Source organism: Gymnoscopelus braueri (assembly GCF_963280865.1).
Source record: "Gymnoscopelus braueri genome assembly, chromosome: 18".
Lineage (NCBI taxonomy): Eukaryota > Metazoa > Chordata > Actinopteri > Myctophiformes > Myctophidae > Gymnoscopelus > Gymnoscopelus braueri.
In genome coordinates this window covers 48,414,171-48,431,670 of record NC_137618.1, presented here as the reverse complement: position 1 = coordinate 48,431,670, position 17,500 = coordinate 48,414,171, and the positions used below count along the sequence as shown (strand labels likewise).

Genomic DNA, 17,500 nt, shown 5'->3' with positions numbered 1-17,500 from the left:
TATTGTTACATTAATTGTTTAATATTAACTAGTCCATACCCGTGGGGGGATATGCGCACAGGATCTGGCAAACCGGGAGGCAGTTCACAAAAACGTTAATAAAAAGCTGAGATTTGGTGAAATCGGAAAAACGGGCTTCGCTGTTCCGTGCACATGGTAAGGGTCAATAGACACACACGACCGGAAGCGGAAGGCCTACAAATTCCGCCCACTTTTGACACAGCGCCGCTACTCGGGGTCCGTTAGAACTATGAACTGCACCTGCCAATGCATTCCCTATGAGAGGATATGAGAGTTAGCCTACTTTTAAAATATTCCTACATTAACTGAAGACGATATTGATTTAAATAAAAACATGTTTCCAAATGTATGGAGGGTCTTTGTCAACATATCTTCTTGTTTTCTTAATAGTTGATGTGTTTCACATTTAATTTGCCACTTTAACGAGTTACACATAATGTTAACACAGCAGAGGGTAGACAGCAGACAGACAAGTTGTCGCATTTCAGTGACATCACTGTCTTTACGAGCGCCGAGCGCCGACCAGTGGCGTACCCACTGTAGAGGCAGGACAGACGGTCGCCTGCCCAACTAAGATCTCGCCTCCCCTAAAAAAAACAAATAACCCGAAAATGTCATTGCGTGCTTAATGTCTTCAAAGTCACGCATCCAACAAGCTTTGAACTGAGTAGATTGGACCTTCTGTTCCAGAGATAATGACCAAAACATCTTGATAACGGCCACTTTCGCCGGTTTTCTGGGTATTGAAAACCTCAAGGGATACGTCCGTGACGTATATACCATGCGACCACTTAAACTCTAGATCTCCGATGCTAGCGGTTTTGACATACTGATGGAGTATATTATTGTATATTGTGGGTGGTATATCGAGATGACAGATATGGGACATTAAAAAGGACAAATTAAACAAATGGGACAGTTTAATAGAACACAAAAAAAATCGCTACAGCCTCAGTAGTTAACCAGTGAAATGACGGTATTTTACAATGCCTCTCATAGAGATTGCATTGAGAGCTGCAGTTCATCGTTCTAACGGACCCGGAGTAGCGGCGCTGTGTCAAAAGTGGGCGTTAATTTGTAGTCCTATGGCTGTGTGCAAATTCAGATCAATTGCTCCAGCCACTGAGGAGAACTGGACAGAACAAATTTTGGCCTCACCACCACAGAGGTTTGTAGAATTATAGGAGGATGTAATATTGTCATTAAAATCTCAGCGTTTTGCCAATTATGTGAGGGACCACTTGCAATATCCTCACGACCCACCTGTGGCCCCAGGCCCACAGGTTGAGAATCACTGATGCAGGGGACAGCCGCACACACAGACGCACAGACACGCGCACACGCACACACACACACATTTTATGCATTCATAGATAGATGCCCCTAAACTGGATTTGCGTTATACCTCAAGAAATCAGGGAAGCGAGTCCGGTCTAAACATCGCTAAGTGCCGGTTAAAAACTTCAATCTCTTCAATTTGGCTTTTCATTAGCATTTTCTCAGACAAATGATTAGCTTTTTAATTAGTCAAATTTATTTATATGGCAAATTTCATTTGACAGGCATAGACTCATTAGACTAATTAGCAGTTTATCTATGCTACTTTCTCTGCTGATTTAATTGTATTGATCAATTATGTTTTAGACAGACAGACAGACAGACAGAGACATTCTGGTGCCTTGGCTTGTGCAGGTGAATTGAATGCCAACTTGATTTTGACAGCAAATTTTGATTTAGTTTTAGTCATAGTCTTTTGAATAAAATTCCATTTAGTTTTTCTCATATTTTAGTCATCTGAAATGTTTTAGTTTTTGTCTAGTTTTAGTCGACTAAATACCATCATATTATAGTCAACTACAGTTGATTTAGTCGACTAAAATGTATGTTGGCGGTGCCTTGATGGCGTCGTAATGGCTGATTTTACACTTGGTTGTGTAAATCTACAATCTACAAGCTCACAACGTGTCGCACTGCGACACGTTTTGAGCTTGTAGATCTGCTATTTTCAGAGCGCAACACCCGAGCGCAACCAAACATAAAATGACTTGTCTTTTAGTTCTACTGGATCTCTTCTCCACTAGTCACTCACCAACATTTTAGTCTATTTTTTTTTGTTGATGAAATTGTCAACATATTTAGTCATAGTTTTAGAGCCGTTTCACACTCGGGTCCCGGGTGCGCACTCCAGACCGCTTGGCTAGTGTGAATGTAGCGAATCGTCCCCCGAAACGGGTAACCGTTCCGTTCCCGAAACCACCTCCGGAGGCAGTTTCGGATCCGGATCATGCGTTTTCGGGTACGGTACGCTGCAATGTGAAAGCAAGCGTACCATTAGACGGAAGTGGCCCGCTATTTGGAATAGGTGACGGTATATAAACTCGACAAAAACAGCCAACCAAAAACACCGCTCTTCTAGCCGGTGCTACTGAATGAATGAAAACGCCCCAGAATGCATTGCGCACTTAAGGTGGGCAGGTGCATATTACTCTTAAGGTGGAACATAACAATTGAAATAATAATCAACTTATATGATGGGAGCCTTTCTAACAATTTTACTCATTCAATTCTGAACCGATTCTTAAAATTTTTAATTCTCTATTAGCTGTGAAGGGCCTTCTTTCATGTCTATCAGTCATGAAACATTGGCGGGTCTCCATCGCGCATTTCAGGTGCGCGAGCAGCGCATATAGTATATCTTGTGGGTATCTTGTGGAGTTTCAGCTACGATGCATCCCAGAAATATATAGCTTATAAGGCTTTGTAATTTGAAATTTGTAAGTAAATATGGTAACTCATTTAGATGTAGGCCTACGTAGGTTTATAGTTTCCCAAGGACTATAGCCGTTTCACTCATGATGCAATTTCTCTTTCATAACAGATACATACATGTGCCAGATAATCCCCACACCAAGAGAGTCAAAAAAGAAAAGACGTTGGATTGATGTACTTTATTTAGACATGAGACATGAGAAACAGTACATGGAAGTACAATTCACAATACAAGGTTTCAGTCATTCAGTCGGACTTCACTGTATAGGCTACTATAGTTGCCTTTTCATAAATGATATATTTTTGTACTTAAGCTGTCGTGAAAGTTTATAATATTTAGAGAAATTTAAAGTTTCAAATACAAAAGTATTAGTAGTTGTGAAGGTTAGCAAACTGGACATTTAGACTGAATGTTTCCTGTATCCTCATCTTGCGCTAATGCACACAAGTGTTTCACCAGGTTTTATTTGTGTTGTTTCTCATAAGCGTACATCCGTTGTCCGTCAACAACACAGCATTCTGTGCATTGACGCGCTGAGCGCTCAGTGCGTTGACTCACTCCCCAGCCGCAACCCTATATATATGCGAGCCCAGCACAAACATTGTCGCATAGTTGATGACGTCTGTGTCCACAGAAGAAACACTATGTGCATGCCGCCACCTATAGGATCGGGGGTATACATGCAAGTGTTCTCTGGTGCGATTGGATCTTGGGCAGTGTGAATGCTGGCCAGCCAAGCGTACTCGGGACCGGTTTGATTCAAACGAACCCAGTCTGAAACCGCCCTAGTCATCATAGCCTAGTTTTTATTTAGTTTTCGTCAGTGAAAAAAGAAAGATTTTTCGTCATAGTTTTCGTCGACCAAATCAACACTTCTACTAGAATAACGTAATGGGAGTCTCCCTGTCTCTCCAGCACGTTTATTAAACCAAAAGGGCATTTTTCAGTTCAGGATACTAATTGCATCCAATCAGGAGAGAGAACTCTCTCAGGATACAGGATAAACGAGTCCAATATGGAAGTGATGAAATAAGTAAATGAGTGGACAAAATTGGAACTGGAACACTATAAAATTAAAGCTGATAAATGGGCACTACTCTCTCCTGGATTTGCTGTAATTGGCAACCCACCTGAAATGTGTTTGTGTCTATTAAAGAGCTGGAAAGACGGGGAGAGCCCTGTTACTGAACAAACACTCTATAGCAATGATTACTATCAGAATATATAGTGCTTTAACCTTTCGACAACAACGACAAAAAACATTTTGTTTTAACCAAGAAATATCACTTACCATACCTTTAAGCCATTAAGACCGGGAACGCATACTGTGTAATTTTAGATTTTTAGCTATAACCATTATTTTATACTTTGGGCTATTCAAAAATAGCAGATCTACAAGCTCGTAGCGCGGCACCGAGTGCCGCGCTACAAGCTTGTAGATCTGCTATTTTTGAAAAATCTTGGAATTTTTTTTTCCAATTTTTTTTTTAACTTTTTAACTCAAATCTTTGCTTCTGGAGGTCCCTGGAACAAAATATATGTAAAATAAATGTTCGCTTTAAAAAATGTTTATTCAAAGATTTGCACACATGTTCAAGATTTTTTTCAAAAATAGCAGATCTACATGCTCATAGCGCGGCACTCGGTGCCGCACCATGAGCTTGTATATCTGCTCTTTTTGAATAGCCTAAAGAAGTCTAAAATGACACGGCTACTTTCCCGGTTTAAATGGGTTAAGCAGTTATCCCCAAATAAAAGTATAGGCCTATATGCTTTGCTTGTGCAGCAGACAGCAGGCTCTGTAAGAAGCGATAGGCCCTGCAGTCACGTACTCACAGGCTTTGATGTGTGTTCCAAATAAGAACGTTAGGGCTCAGCGTTCTCCCTCTGCGACATGGTATGAGTGCATGAGAGCTCCGTCTCTCTCTCGCAGACACGTTGAGCCCTTTGTGTACCTTTTACCATATACGTCTTATTGGTTGATGCAGACTTTATACTCGAGGCAATAAAAACCCACAATTCATAGCATTGTGTGATGTGAAAACTCAAGCTCACCTCGCCTCAACTTGACTCAACCCGGGAGAACCGGGGAAATGACAGGCGAAGGGCAGAAGCATCTTTTCAAATGAATTAATACATAAAAACATGGAAGGGGCTGCACACAGTAATTCATTATAATTGAGTCTCCTTTTGCTGTTTTTGGACTACTAGGATGTACACTACAGAACTGTGACAGATAACTGTTGGTTAACTGAACTGTTAAAGATACGTATTTTCAGTGGTGTAAAGTAACTAAGTACATTTACTCAAGTACTGTACTTAAGTACAATTTTGAGGTACTTTTACTTTACTGGAGTATTTCCAATGTTCAATACTTTTTCTGCTCACAATGCGTATACTGCTCACAGTGCGTTTACTGCTCACAATGCGTCGCGTCGCGACACATTGTGAGCTTGTAGATCTGCTATTGTCAAACAATTTGTATACATCTATACTACAATCCGCAAACTGGCTGTACGAACGAAGTGGGAAAGAAAAAACACAAAACTGCGCACTGCGCATGCGTATGCACCGCTGTTGCCAGATCGCGAGCAACAAGCAACCAGCTTCATGAAAAAACACAAAGCTGCGCACTGCGCATGCGTCGACGCACTTTCTCTAACCAATTTACACCCACTTCACGCTTACAACACCTGGACATGGCAACCCAACCTCACTCTCCGAGCCTATCAGCGTCGTCGCTCATCGTTCTGTGATTGACAGCAAAAGTTGGCCAATCAGGTGGCGAGTTCGAGTGAGCCCGAATGGCTCCGAGTGCAGCCGACAAAAGACGAACGGCAGCCATTGTTGTTTGTGCGAGTCAGGGTGCGAGTGCCTTCACTTCTTACTTTAGCTTATAAAACGCTCTCAAACTTCTTCTTTGAGGCACGGAATTCACTTATAACATATCGTTTGGATAGAATTTAGTTGTTTCACTTCATATGTGTGGTCAATTAATCATGACAGAGCCTATTTAAAAATACAAATTCAGAGAACCGGCAGGGGCGGCCAGTCACACGCATGTATCCGAATAAGTCAACCTATTTTGGGCATGGCCATCTCAAAAGTCCCGTTGCGTCACATTAGTCGCGGAAACGCGCCAGAGACGGGGAGAGAGTGACACCACGCACGTCTCTGTGTGTGTGTGTGTGTGTGTGTGTGTGTGGTGGGGGTGGGGGTGGGGCGGGGGGACAGCCATGCGCGCACACAGGGAGAGAGGGGGAGAGAGAGGGAGGGTGGGAGAGAGAGAATAGTTAGCCAAACACAGCGAGATAATTTTCGCTGACGGACAGAGAGAGACAGAGAGACATAGAGGGAGAGAGAGAGAGAGGAAGAGAGGGAGGGAGGGAAAGAGAGAGGGAGGGATAGAGAGGAAGACAGGGAGAGAGAGAGGGCCAGAGGGGAGAGAGAGAGAGAGACAAGGAGATGGAGAGAGAGGAAGGACGGCAGGACGCGATGCGCTGTTAAAAATTAAAAAACTTTTTTGGGGGAATTTTTTTTCCCACGATTTTTTAACCCCAAAATAAGCGAGCCCTCGCTTATTTTTGCGTGGACGTAATTTGTTTGTCATTGTGGTGAATGTTGTGTGTGCTGCTGATGTTTGTTGTGTGAAGCTTAATGTCAGAGTGTTTGTGTTGGAGCGCCTCAGTGCGGCTGCAGAGTTCATGTGCAACATCTTGCAAAGGCTGTGGCTTTACATGATTTTGTACCCCCAAACGACATTTTCTTTGGGGGGGGGTAGGGGAGGGGGGGGCAGAACTTCTAGTTTTATACATTTGAAAACTTGAAATGCGACATTCTGCATATTGAGTACTTTCTACTTTTGGTACTTTTAAGTACATTTTGACACCAATACTTTTGTACTTTTACTTGCAACAGAGTATGTCTATATTGCAGTAATGATACTTATACTTAAGTAAAAAATATGAGTACTTGTTCTACTGCTGGTCTAGTATTAGACTCATACTTTGTATGACTCATGACTGTATTTATATTTTTTATTATATAATCTTTACTCTTATCTCTCTACTCTTAACTGCAAAGGCCGTAAGAGTGAAACATGGGCTACAGTACTGTATCCTCTGTTTCACTCTTACTGCTGTTGCTGCTACCAAACCTGAATTTCCACACTGGGATCAATAAAGGTTGATCGTATCTTATCTCACAGGAATGTTCATCTTCTATCAATCAACTCACATTTTTAATGAAAGAACGAAACCGAACAAAACAGAATGAAACCAAAAAGAAAAGAAAACGCCCCAATCAAATATGAAGATTATAGCTGAAGCAACAAACACAAAACAAAATAAACTTTACAACTAGAGCATATCATTGCTAAAATCGGTCTGCTCTGCGCACTACACAATTCAATTCCTTGTGCCTCATTACCGTGAAAAATATTGCCAAAGTGCCTAAGTAAAAAAGTGAGACTTTGGCTCTCTGTTTGAGAGTCCAACCTTTCTCTATATGCTTACTCTGCAAACATCTTGGATTGCAAACTCACTGCATGGCCACTTTGACTTGGCTTTGTCTCACCGTTAAAGAAAAAGACAAACTACTCACTTTCCCCCTCGGGAGAGCGTTGTAGACCTGGGCCCCCGCAGGCGGGCACCATCTCAAACGGCTAAATGGCTTTTTAATTAAAGGAGAATTAGTCCGGGGGTAAACTGCGATTTAATGCAAATATGAAGTCGTAATGACGGCCCGTGAATCACGGATGAAGACGTGGCGGCGAGACAAAGGATCGCAATCCATCATGGGAGTTCCTAACCTTCCCTTTCTCACGCTAGATAAGGCCCTGGCAGCGTGAATGGAGCTGTGGCCACGGCGGCCGCTATCATTCTCCCCCCTGGCAGTCACTGGAAAGACCTCTGCAATGATCGCCCCGCTTTCTACAGAAAAGCCAGCGAAGGGATCGGTGCGGTGCGGACTAGTCCTTCAGAGATAGGCGCGTGGTCACAGTGTTAAACATGTATCTTTTGCGATTTCGCGACGCACGCGCACACACACACGCACACACACACACACACACACACACACACACACACACACACACACACTTAACACAGAAAAAGGATTTCTGTTCACGAGGGATATGGGGTAATGCCATGTGTCACACCTTAAGTAGTGACGTGGCTTTGTGCCTGTGAAATCTGAGCATGAGAAAGCCACACCAGCTAAGCTGTTGTCAAGGTGTATGGAAAGTACATGGTGGGATTTTGGCAGTGGTTTCCAGATAGGCATTCTGTATGGCTTGGACTTCCCACCGACTTCCCAGTGACTTCCCTTTGAAATGGTCAGAGTTCACACCTGTATGTGTGCTTTGTGTCAGGGCTTAGTTCAGAGGGACGGCTGTGCACACTGGGGGGTGACGAGACCGATATCATTTTAGCCGATGGGGTTGAAATTGTAAAATATTTGTTCCACTTATAGTGACATTAAGCCTATTAAAAGAAACAGATGGTTCAATATAGCAGGACTGGCTCACTGATGCTACACTACTAGCAGGAGGTAGAGGTGTGGTGGTGATTTGCTGGGGGGTGGGGTGTGGGGGGGAGGGGTCTGTGGTCGGTGGGGAGATGTTTTATCCCTGCTTCTGGTGGTCAGACTGAATTAAATGCATGCATTTTCTTTTGGGAAATGAAGACTGATAATTTAACAATTTAACAATTGACCCTTGACCTTTTCTCTCTCAGGACATTGAGCCTAAACTGTCAGCTACACACACACGCACACGCACACGCACACACACACACACACACACACACACACACACACACACACACACACACACACACACACACACACACACACAGTTTAGCAATGTATTTATGTCCACACACAGGGAAAGCATACAGGGACACAAATATTTTAGGTGCAGTAAAGGTTACATTCACAAACTCATGGATTTGTCCTCATGATACAACACGCATGTCACTCAGCACTCCATGTACCGGCGGCTCCGTCACATATGGCGGCAGAGACAGCACAATACTTTGCCAGCCTTTCGTCTTTGGGCATCCCAAGTTGTCGAAACCCTCCAACAAACAGTCCGTGGGTATAATGTCCTAGCCTGGATCACCAGAGGAAACAAAGTTCTTAGTCTTCGCACTGCTGCTTGGTGTTACAGCGCTCTCTCTAGTTGTTCTCATGGGCCTGGAAGTCCACCCATTGCTTTTCCGACAGCGGACGGACCCACCGCGGGAAGGCCGCCGGGTCTATTGCCTCTCTTCCCGGTAGCTTTTCACGGGAGGGGCCGTCAGGTAGTGTCAGCTGTTGGTAGAGTCCACCGGTGAGAGGTGCCTTCTTGTATGTAAGCTACATAGTCCACAGAAATTGCAAATGCATCCACTGCCCGACTACATTGACGATGCACACACACACACACACACACACACACACACACACACACACACACACACACACACACACACACACACACACACACACACACACACACACACACACACACACACACACACACACACACACACACAGTATCTCATAATGTAATGCAGTAATAATATTGTATGTTACAGGATGAACCTGTACTGATTTATTGATCTTCCTCTAGTGCCACTTTTAATGCCAAAATGTCTACTTGTGTACAGTTTTAAATGCAATTGTGTAGCTTTTTAATTACGGTGCTTAATTTGTGTTTCACTTTACCGCGTTTGCTGTAATGAATATATAAATAACCCCCCCCCCCCCCACACCCCCACCCCATCCTGCAATTCTGGAACTCATTAAACAAACTAATTGTAACCAACCAAAAGTATTAATAATGATATAATTGTAACATTTTCAATGTATTTATTTAATCATTTTAATCCCCGCTGGTGAGAGCATAAGTGGTAATCGAGACCTCTTTGATTATTCTCTGCAACGTTCTAATGCTTAATTCATGCCACATCATACGACAGTGTGGAACATCACAACGAAAATATACGTTCTACAAGCACTGACGCGTTGTGAGCGCGACAGTCATAAGACCAAGTATAATAAGAAATTAGGGATGTCCGATATTATCGGCCTCCTGATATTAACAATGTACTGTAATATCAGGAAATATCGGTTTTTGAACCACCCCCCCCCCCTTTGCAGTTGCAGGAGCTGTTATTGTATGGTGTGTGTGTGATATCAAATGTGAGTTTACCATAATCACAGTAATCCTTAATCATATTCCATCATATTCAAGGGCTTTTGCAGAGAAATGAGACAGACTCCAGTCACTTTAAAATTAGAGCACTACAGAGGGCAGGTGTGTGTGTCTGTGTCCAGCTAACGAGCGACGCTCGTTAGTGTTATAGGCATCAAAGCAATTATGTTTCTGCACTGTCAAATAGGCCAACATCTATTCTAAGATTAGTGGGACTCATTCAAATGACCACCAGTGAGTCCTGGGACTCACTTTATTGAAAGCCCAGCAACATCACTGTATTATATTAGATTTATTAGATATTATATTGATTTTATTGCTATTTTATTGTATTAGATATGTGATATTGTTACCTGACAATTAGTTGACCATGGGTGAAATATATCAGTATCGATGGTATCGGTATCGGAAATTAGGAGTTGGACAATATCGGTAAAAAGTTCAATATCGAACATCTCTAATAATAATTATAATATAGTCCACACTCCTACATGTGGTATTTGTCACTGTATGTATATTTGCATACACAGTGAAATGAGGTACAGTATCTGCATTGAACCATCCTAAGTATCAGGAGCAGTGGGTGGTAAAAAAGTTTTTGTTCCGGTGGATAGACGAGACCCTCCCCCACCCCCTAGACAGCCTTTGTTTACCTCCGTGTGCACATCGTGGCTTCCATGGCTCTCCATGGATCGTCAATATAAGTTTAAAAAAATGCTGGCTGTTTTGGATGAATTCATTGATTAATACCTGGCAGTGAATGTGTTAAGAATCGTTCATGTGAACTAGGCTTAAGGATCGTTGGTGTGAACTAGGCTTAACACATCACCCGCCAAGGTATTAAACATCGTTTGTTATCCCCTTGCCAGCGTAATTACCTTCATCCGATGATCTTTGAAACGCAGTAAAAGCGACATTGTGTACCAACAAAAAAAAAACAAAAAAAAAATAGTCCCCGTGGGTAGGCGGAGGGATCTGTGTATCCAGAGGAACAACAACATTCCAACCGCGATCCGCCATTTTGGGGCTGTGGCCCGCTGAAAACGGTGGTTTTCAATGCAAAAAACAGCAACTGAGTTACAGCTGTTTTTCAGAAAATCCCATCGCCGGGGCAGATGGAATTGACGTTTTTTGGAATGATGTCACATCCACGTACTTCTTCTCTGAGTGACGATGGATCATCCCAAAGCTGTGTTACGGTGCCTAAAAAAGCGAGCCAAATTGTTTTAATAGAACATCTTCATGTGTTGGCGGGCAAGTGGACTATTTAATAGAACGACTTTATGCGTGTATGGTAGGAAATTAGTTAAGGGCGGAATCGTTGATGTGAACTAGGCTTAAGGACGGAATCGTTGATGTGAACTAGGCTTAAGGACGGAATCGTTGATGTGAACTAGGCTTATAAGGATAGAATCATTGGTCTGAACTAGGCTTATAAGGATAGAATCATTGGTGTGAACTAGGCTTGAGAATCGTTGGTGTGAACTATAGGCTCAAGGACGAAATTGTTGGTGTGAACTAGGCTTAAGGACGAAAATGTCGGTTCAAAGTACTGTGTTCTGGTTTAGGTGTAAGGAGCAGCATATCCTCTAGGGGTCACTAGAGGGGATATTCGACTCTTAGTCTAAAAGAGTGAATGCCTCTAGAGAGAAGATGGGTGTTGCACACAAAAGAAGAGAGAAGGAGAGAACATATCAGTGTGTGAGAGAGGGAGGGAGAGGGGGTGAACTGATAGTAATCAGGTCTAAGAGGAGAAAGGGAGCTGATGGATGGAGGTGTAGAGTGCTGTGAGAGGTGAATCTTCCTGTGATGAGAGAACATAGGACACAGATAAGGAGGGGGGAGGGAGAGAGAGAGAGAGAGAGAGGGGGAGAGGGATGGAGAATGGACAGTGACATGAGTGCAGGAAACTGCGTGCATCTGTGCATGTGTGTGTCTGAATCCTTTTTACAATGGAGTGGCAGAGAGAAAAACTGATGTGTAGAGAGAGATAACGTAAGGATGGAATGACATAAAAAGGTGAGAGAGAAAGAGAAAGGGGGGAGAGAGAGAGCGAGTCAGACAGACAGACAGACAGACAGACAGACGGGGGGGGGGGGGGTGGCAGGACAAATCCCACTAGGATATATAGCTTCATCTCTCTGACAGCTAGCCACACACACACACACACACACACACACACACACACACACACACACACACACACACACACACGCACACGCACACGCACACGCACACACACGCACAGGAGGCGTGCACGCCCTCAGAGGCTCACTCACTGATTCACGTACATCACACATGCACCCACAAGATGCATGCACACACACACACACACATACATACATACATTATTATACAGCCGTGCACGCCAACACACAGATATACACGCAAACACATGCTCGCACGCACGCATGCACGCACGCACATACGCACGCGCACGTACACACACACACACTCAATTCGTACAATAAAAATGTCAACAATAACAGATCTGCAATGTTCTGGTGTTTTGCTATTTGTCATCCAACAAAGTAAACAGGGCTTGTGGTGATAGATGAGAAGATGAGAAGAGATAAAACAAGACCACGGTAGACCTTTATTTATGCCCACCACCACGGAGGTTGTGGGTTCGAATCCATCGTGGTGCATCCGGCTTTGTCGAGAGTCTATATCGTATATTGTATATTGTGTGTTCGGGGGAGGGATAGCTGGGCGGGGAGGGTGCCAGGTGAGTCAGTAGGATACAACAGCAGTGACGACACACACATCTGTGTGGGGAGGAAACTATTGGCTGAATTAGGGAGAAAAGGGGGTAAAACGCACCCCAAGAAAAAAGATAGACCTGTATTGAAATGTCAGGCTGGATAGACGAAACGTTTGTTCATTTGACATGTAAGAACTTTTAAAAGAGGAAACTCACTCTTGCCACTCTGAGTGTGACCCATTACCTTTATAAATGTTGTTAATCTAAGAGCATATCGCACCAGAGAATTGTAAGTGCCCTCTGCAATGTTTGATTACCAGCATTAAAAAAATGCTCCAATGTTTAATGCCAAAAACACAATTAAATTGTTAATCTCAATTTGTGTGACAATCAATTGTTAACTTGAATGTATAATTGTGACAGCCCTAAACGCACCAGTCTTGCTGTGGGTTTTATTGAACCAATGAAAAGTATTAAAAGTATTAACTATATACTTGTGACTAAAATAACGACATTGAATCCAATGTAATACAGGTTATTTGTTTTGTTCTGGAAAGAAAGTTAATGCCCGACAGCGACGATATCCATGCATGCATTAAACTGTGCAATAATACAATCGTTATGTCTGGAGTCTAATATCTTTGCTTATTAGCATTGTTCTCATGTAATATAATATGTATGTATGAATTCAGATATTCGTGGTAAGAGATTACAAGATGGATCTTTATTTATTAGTGGATGAATGACGCATCTATATGGAACGTGGAAGATAATTGTATCTATCTGATGATTATATATCATTTCCCAACACCCCCCTATCTATCAGTATATACCAATCTGTTAAGCGATCCATCTACAGCTGTACTTGTCTGTGTAATGAAGATGAACGAGTGAATACAGTATATGAGGACTGAACAATACTGCACTGTGTTTGTGTGTGTAGGGCTGCAACTATCCATTTCTTTCTTGGCTATTATGCTATCGATTACTTTTTTGATTAATCAAATCATCTAAAATAGAATATCAGGGGTCTTCAATAGGGGGTCCAGGTCAGGACCCCTAGGGGGTCCTTAGAGACAAATCTGTGTGTGATAGGAACGTCTTTTCTTTTTATTATTTGTATTATATTAACAACCACTTGAACCGTAGAATCCCTACTCTGAGGGGAACATTCACCCAAAATAGCAGATCTACAAGCTCACAACGCTGCATGCTGCAAGGGGTTGTGTGTGTGTGTGTGTGTGTGTGTGTGTGTGTGTGTGTGTGTGTGTATATATATATATATATATATATATATATATATATATATATATATATATTTACAGAATATATAGCAACATAAGTTAAAAACTCTTAGGATTTAGAACAGTGGTTCTCAAAAATAGCAGATATACAAGCTCATAGCGCGTCACTTTGAACATTTTTGAAAAATCATGTATGTGTTTGAATATATTTTTTTTAAACACAAATCTCCTCCTGGGGGTCCCTGGCACAAAACATTCTCAGATGGGGTCTGCGGCCAAATACATATCAATATGGGGTTCCTTGGCACAAAAAACTACTGATTTAGAAGGCATTTGTAGAATCGGCCTCAGGTCTTAATGGGTTTAATAAAGTGGTTAAATGTCTGAAAATACAAAAAGTCCAGTGCAATGACATTTTCGGTCACTTTATTTTGAAGTTTCAGTCTGTAACGGCCTCGCAACCAATCAGAAGGTTCAGTCCCTTCAGGCTATGGCATGGTAGAACCTCCCTCACGTGGTGCTCAGTAATATTGTTTGTAGCTGCAGGAGCATGCTGGCTAAGGAAGACAGAGACTTGGCCACTGTGCAGAATGTTTGTTACCAAGTTGCTTATTTCTAAACTAGATTTTTTTCAGATACATATTTTAGTGTGCTGATTAAGTTTACAATGAGTAATACACTCTGGATGTCATCTTGAATGAGATTCAAAACAGAGTAGTTCTGTAATTAAAATCAGCTTATGTTTGGAGGAACATGCAGCTATGGGAATCACACAGGTGAACAAAATCCAGATTCATTTATAATCATTAAAAGTTTATCTATGTCATCATGCAGCACGTTTTTTTTCACAGGAAGTAATTAAGATTGGCTTTTTAGGGACTTTTGATATCAAAAATTCAAACAATTAGTTTTTTGTTTGGCATCTATTGTTGGGCATGCCCATATGACCACGGATAGGCTATGCTCAAAAATTACGAAAAACTATTTTATTTTTCATTTCACTAGACCTTTAACATGAATCTAACACAGATGATAGTGCTGATAGTGCTTGTTTAATCCGCAGATAATTTTATACAATAAAGTGGGAGGGGGGGGGGGGGGGGGTCTCTGCTTCATCTCTCTCTCAGGCGTCCTTGGCCCGAAAAACGTTGAAGACCCCTGCAGTAGAGCAGTGCTTCTCAAACTTGTTCATGTCAAGGACCCCCACTTATTAGCCGGCGGACCTCCATTTGAAAATATATGCCAGGAACCCCCATAAGAGAAGATTTTTACGTCTCTAGCAGTGACTCTCAGCCATTTTAATTTCAACGACCCCCAGTTTGACATGCATTAGGCTACGGACCCCCATTTAATGACATTTCTGTCTCTGGGACCCCAATTTATATTGTACAATCAATGTAAATTTAACTCAGTGTACAAATGGAACCAAATGGACCCTAACAGGTCCATTTGGTTCCATTTGTACACTCTGAGTTACAGACCCATAAGGGTCCATTTGGTTACTATCCATCATTTAGCTGGGGACCCCCTGGAACTCCCTCAAGGACCCCTGGGGGTCCCCGGACCCCACTTTGAGAACCAATGCTGTAGAGTATTGAAAAATAAAACATGTAATGAATATGTGTCTTATGTATGTCGTCCCCAGGCCCTCCGTCTCCTCCTCGCAATCTGGTGTTCAACCTGAACGACACGTGTCTGCAGCTGGAGTGGTCCCCGCCCAGCGACACGGGGGGCCGCCGCGACCTCACCTACAACGTGCTGTGCAAGCGCTGCGGCCCCGAGCCCCCTGACCGCTGCCGCCTCTGCGAGGAGGAGCTGCGCTTCCTGCCACGCCCGCAGGGCCTCACCAACGCCACCGTCACCGTCACCGACTTCTCCGCCCACGCCAACTACACCTTCGAGGTGGAGTCACTCAACGGCGTGTCCGACCTGGGCTCGCCGTTCCCCCGGCCCGTGGCCGCCGTCACCGTCAGCACCGACCAAGGAGGTGAGTTGAGTGAATGGAGTGAGCGCTGCTGCCGTTTGTGTTTTATGTGGCTGACGCTAATGCTACGAGCTAACGTCATGATGTGGGTGGTGTTGAAGGGTAGTGTTGATGGGTGGGGTTGATTGATGGGTGGTGTTGATGGGTGGGGTTGATGGGTGGGGTTGATTGATGGGTGGGGTTGATGGGTGGTGATGATGGGTGGTGATGATGGGTGGGGTTGATGAGTGGGGTTGATGGGTGGGGTTGATGGGTGGTTTAGTGATGTGGGTGGTGTTGATGGGTGGTGTAGTGATGTGGGGTTGATGGGTGGTGTAGTGATGTGGGGTTGATGGTTGGGGTTGATGGGTGGTGTAGTGATGTGGGGTTGATGGGTGGTGTAGTGATGTGGGGTTGATGGGTGGTGTAGTGATGTGGGGTTGATGGGTGGTGTAGTGATGTGGGGTTGATGGGTGGTGTTGATGGGTGGTTTGGACTGAATTTTCTTTGAGCTCGAGGCTCGTAGAGGGCTCCCCTTTCTTGACTTTTCCTAAATATGTCATGTGTACAAGTGTGTCTATTTAAAATTCCAAAATATGTTTTCCTGGAAACAAATGATGACATGTTATACCATGAAAGCGTATTATGTGAGGTCAAACTTACCCGTCTCCCCTGTTTCCCTTGTTCACACATCAGGGCCGCCTGGTGAGACAGTGGCACGTCTCACTGTTAGTAACGACTGCATTTGCATACATTCAGGTCTTTTCTATAGACAGCTAATGGATCATTTACAGGATTAAAGGAACCCTGCAGTGCAGGGTGAAGAGATTTCTGCTGAACCTGGATTTATCCTGGAGAAAAAGAAAAAATGCCTGTAAACAAACATTTTGTAGAGGTTCAGGCCACGCACCGCCAATCTGACTGATATAATCATGTATGGAGATCTCTGTATCTGTCAGTCCTTGTCCCTTTTATGCCCATATTTGGAGATCTCTGTATCTGTCAGTCCATGTCCCTTTTATGCCCTTATATGGAGGTGTCTGTATCTGTCAGTCTTTGTCCCTTTTATGCCCATATATGGAGATCCCTGACGTCATTTGTGCCCATATATGGAGCTGACTGATATGTTTGAGCCTGATGCCATGACGACACATTGAGATTAGACAACACGCTCCATATTTTTGCCGGACCCAGGGGGTCTGGCTTACATGAGGCTTTGTACCTGTTTTCTCCATACATGGGCATGGTCACTTTGTCCTTAGGCCCCAGCCATAAAAGTCTGTCCCCCTTTCGTCCATACATGGGCATGTTTTGTACCTGTTTTCTCCATACATGGGCAAAAAACTGGTTTTGGTCACTTTGTCCTTAGGCCCCAGCCATAAAAGTCTGTCCCCCTTTCATCCATACATGGGCATGTTTTGTACCTGTTTTCTCCATACATGGGCAAAAAACAGGTTTTGGTCACTTTGTCCTTAGGCCCCAGCCATAAAAGTCTGTCCCCCTTTCGTCCATACATGGGCATATACACAGGCTGACACGTCATGTGAAGTCTGGGTCTGGCAGAACCAGGTCTCCTGGTCTTGTTTGTAGATGCAAATAC

General features: G+C 43.4%; 1 protein-coding gene across 1 annotated transcript in view; it reads left to right on the top strand.

Annotated features, from left to right (window-relative positions):
* LOC308073402 (ephrin type-A receptor 6-like) overlaps positions 1 to 17,500 on the top strand; it is a gene marked incomplete at both ends in the record, with an annotated part of 339,472 nt that overhangs the window by 193,163 nt on the left and 128,809 nt on the right. Inside the window, one exon of the mRNA XM_080412276.1 lies at positions 15,583 to 15,924. Within this exon, the coding sequence (XP_080268402.1) occupies positions 15,583 to 15,924 (342 nt within the window). The remainder of the gene's footprint in view (positions 1 to 15,582; positions 15,925 to 17,500) is intronic.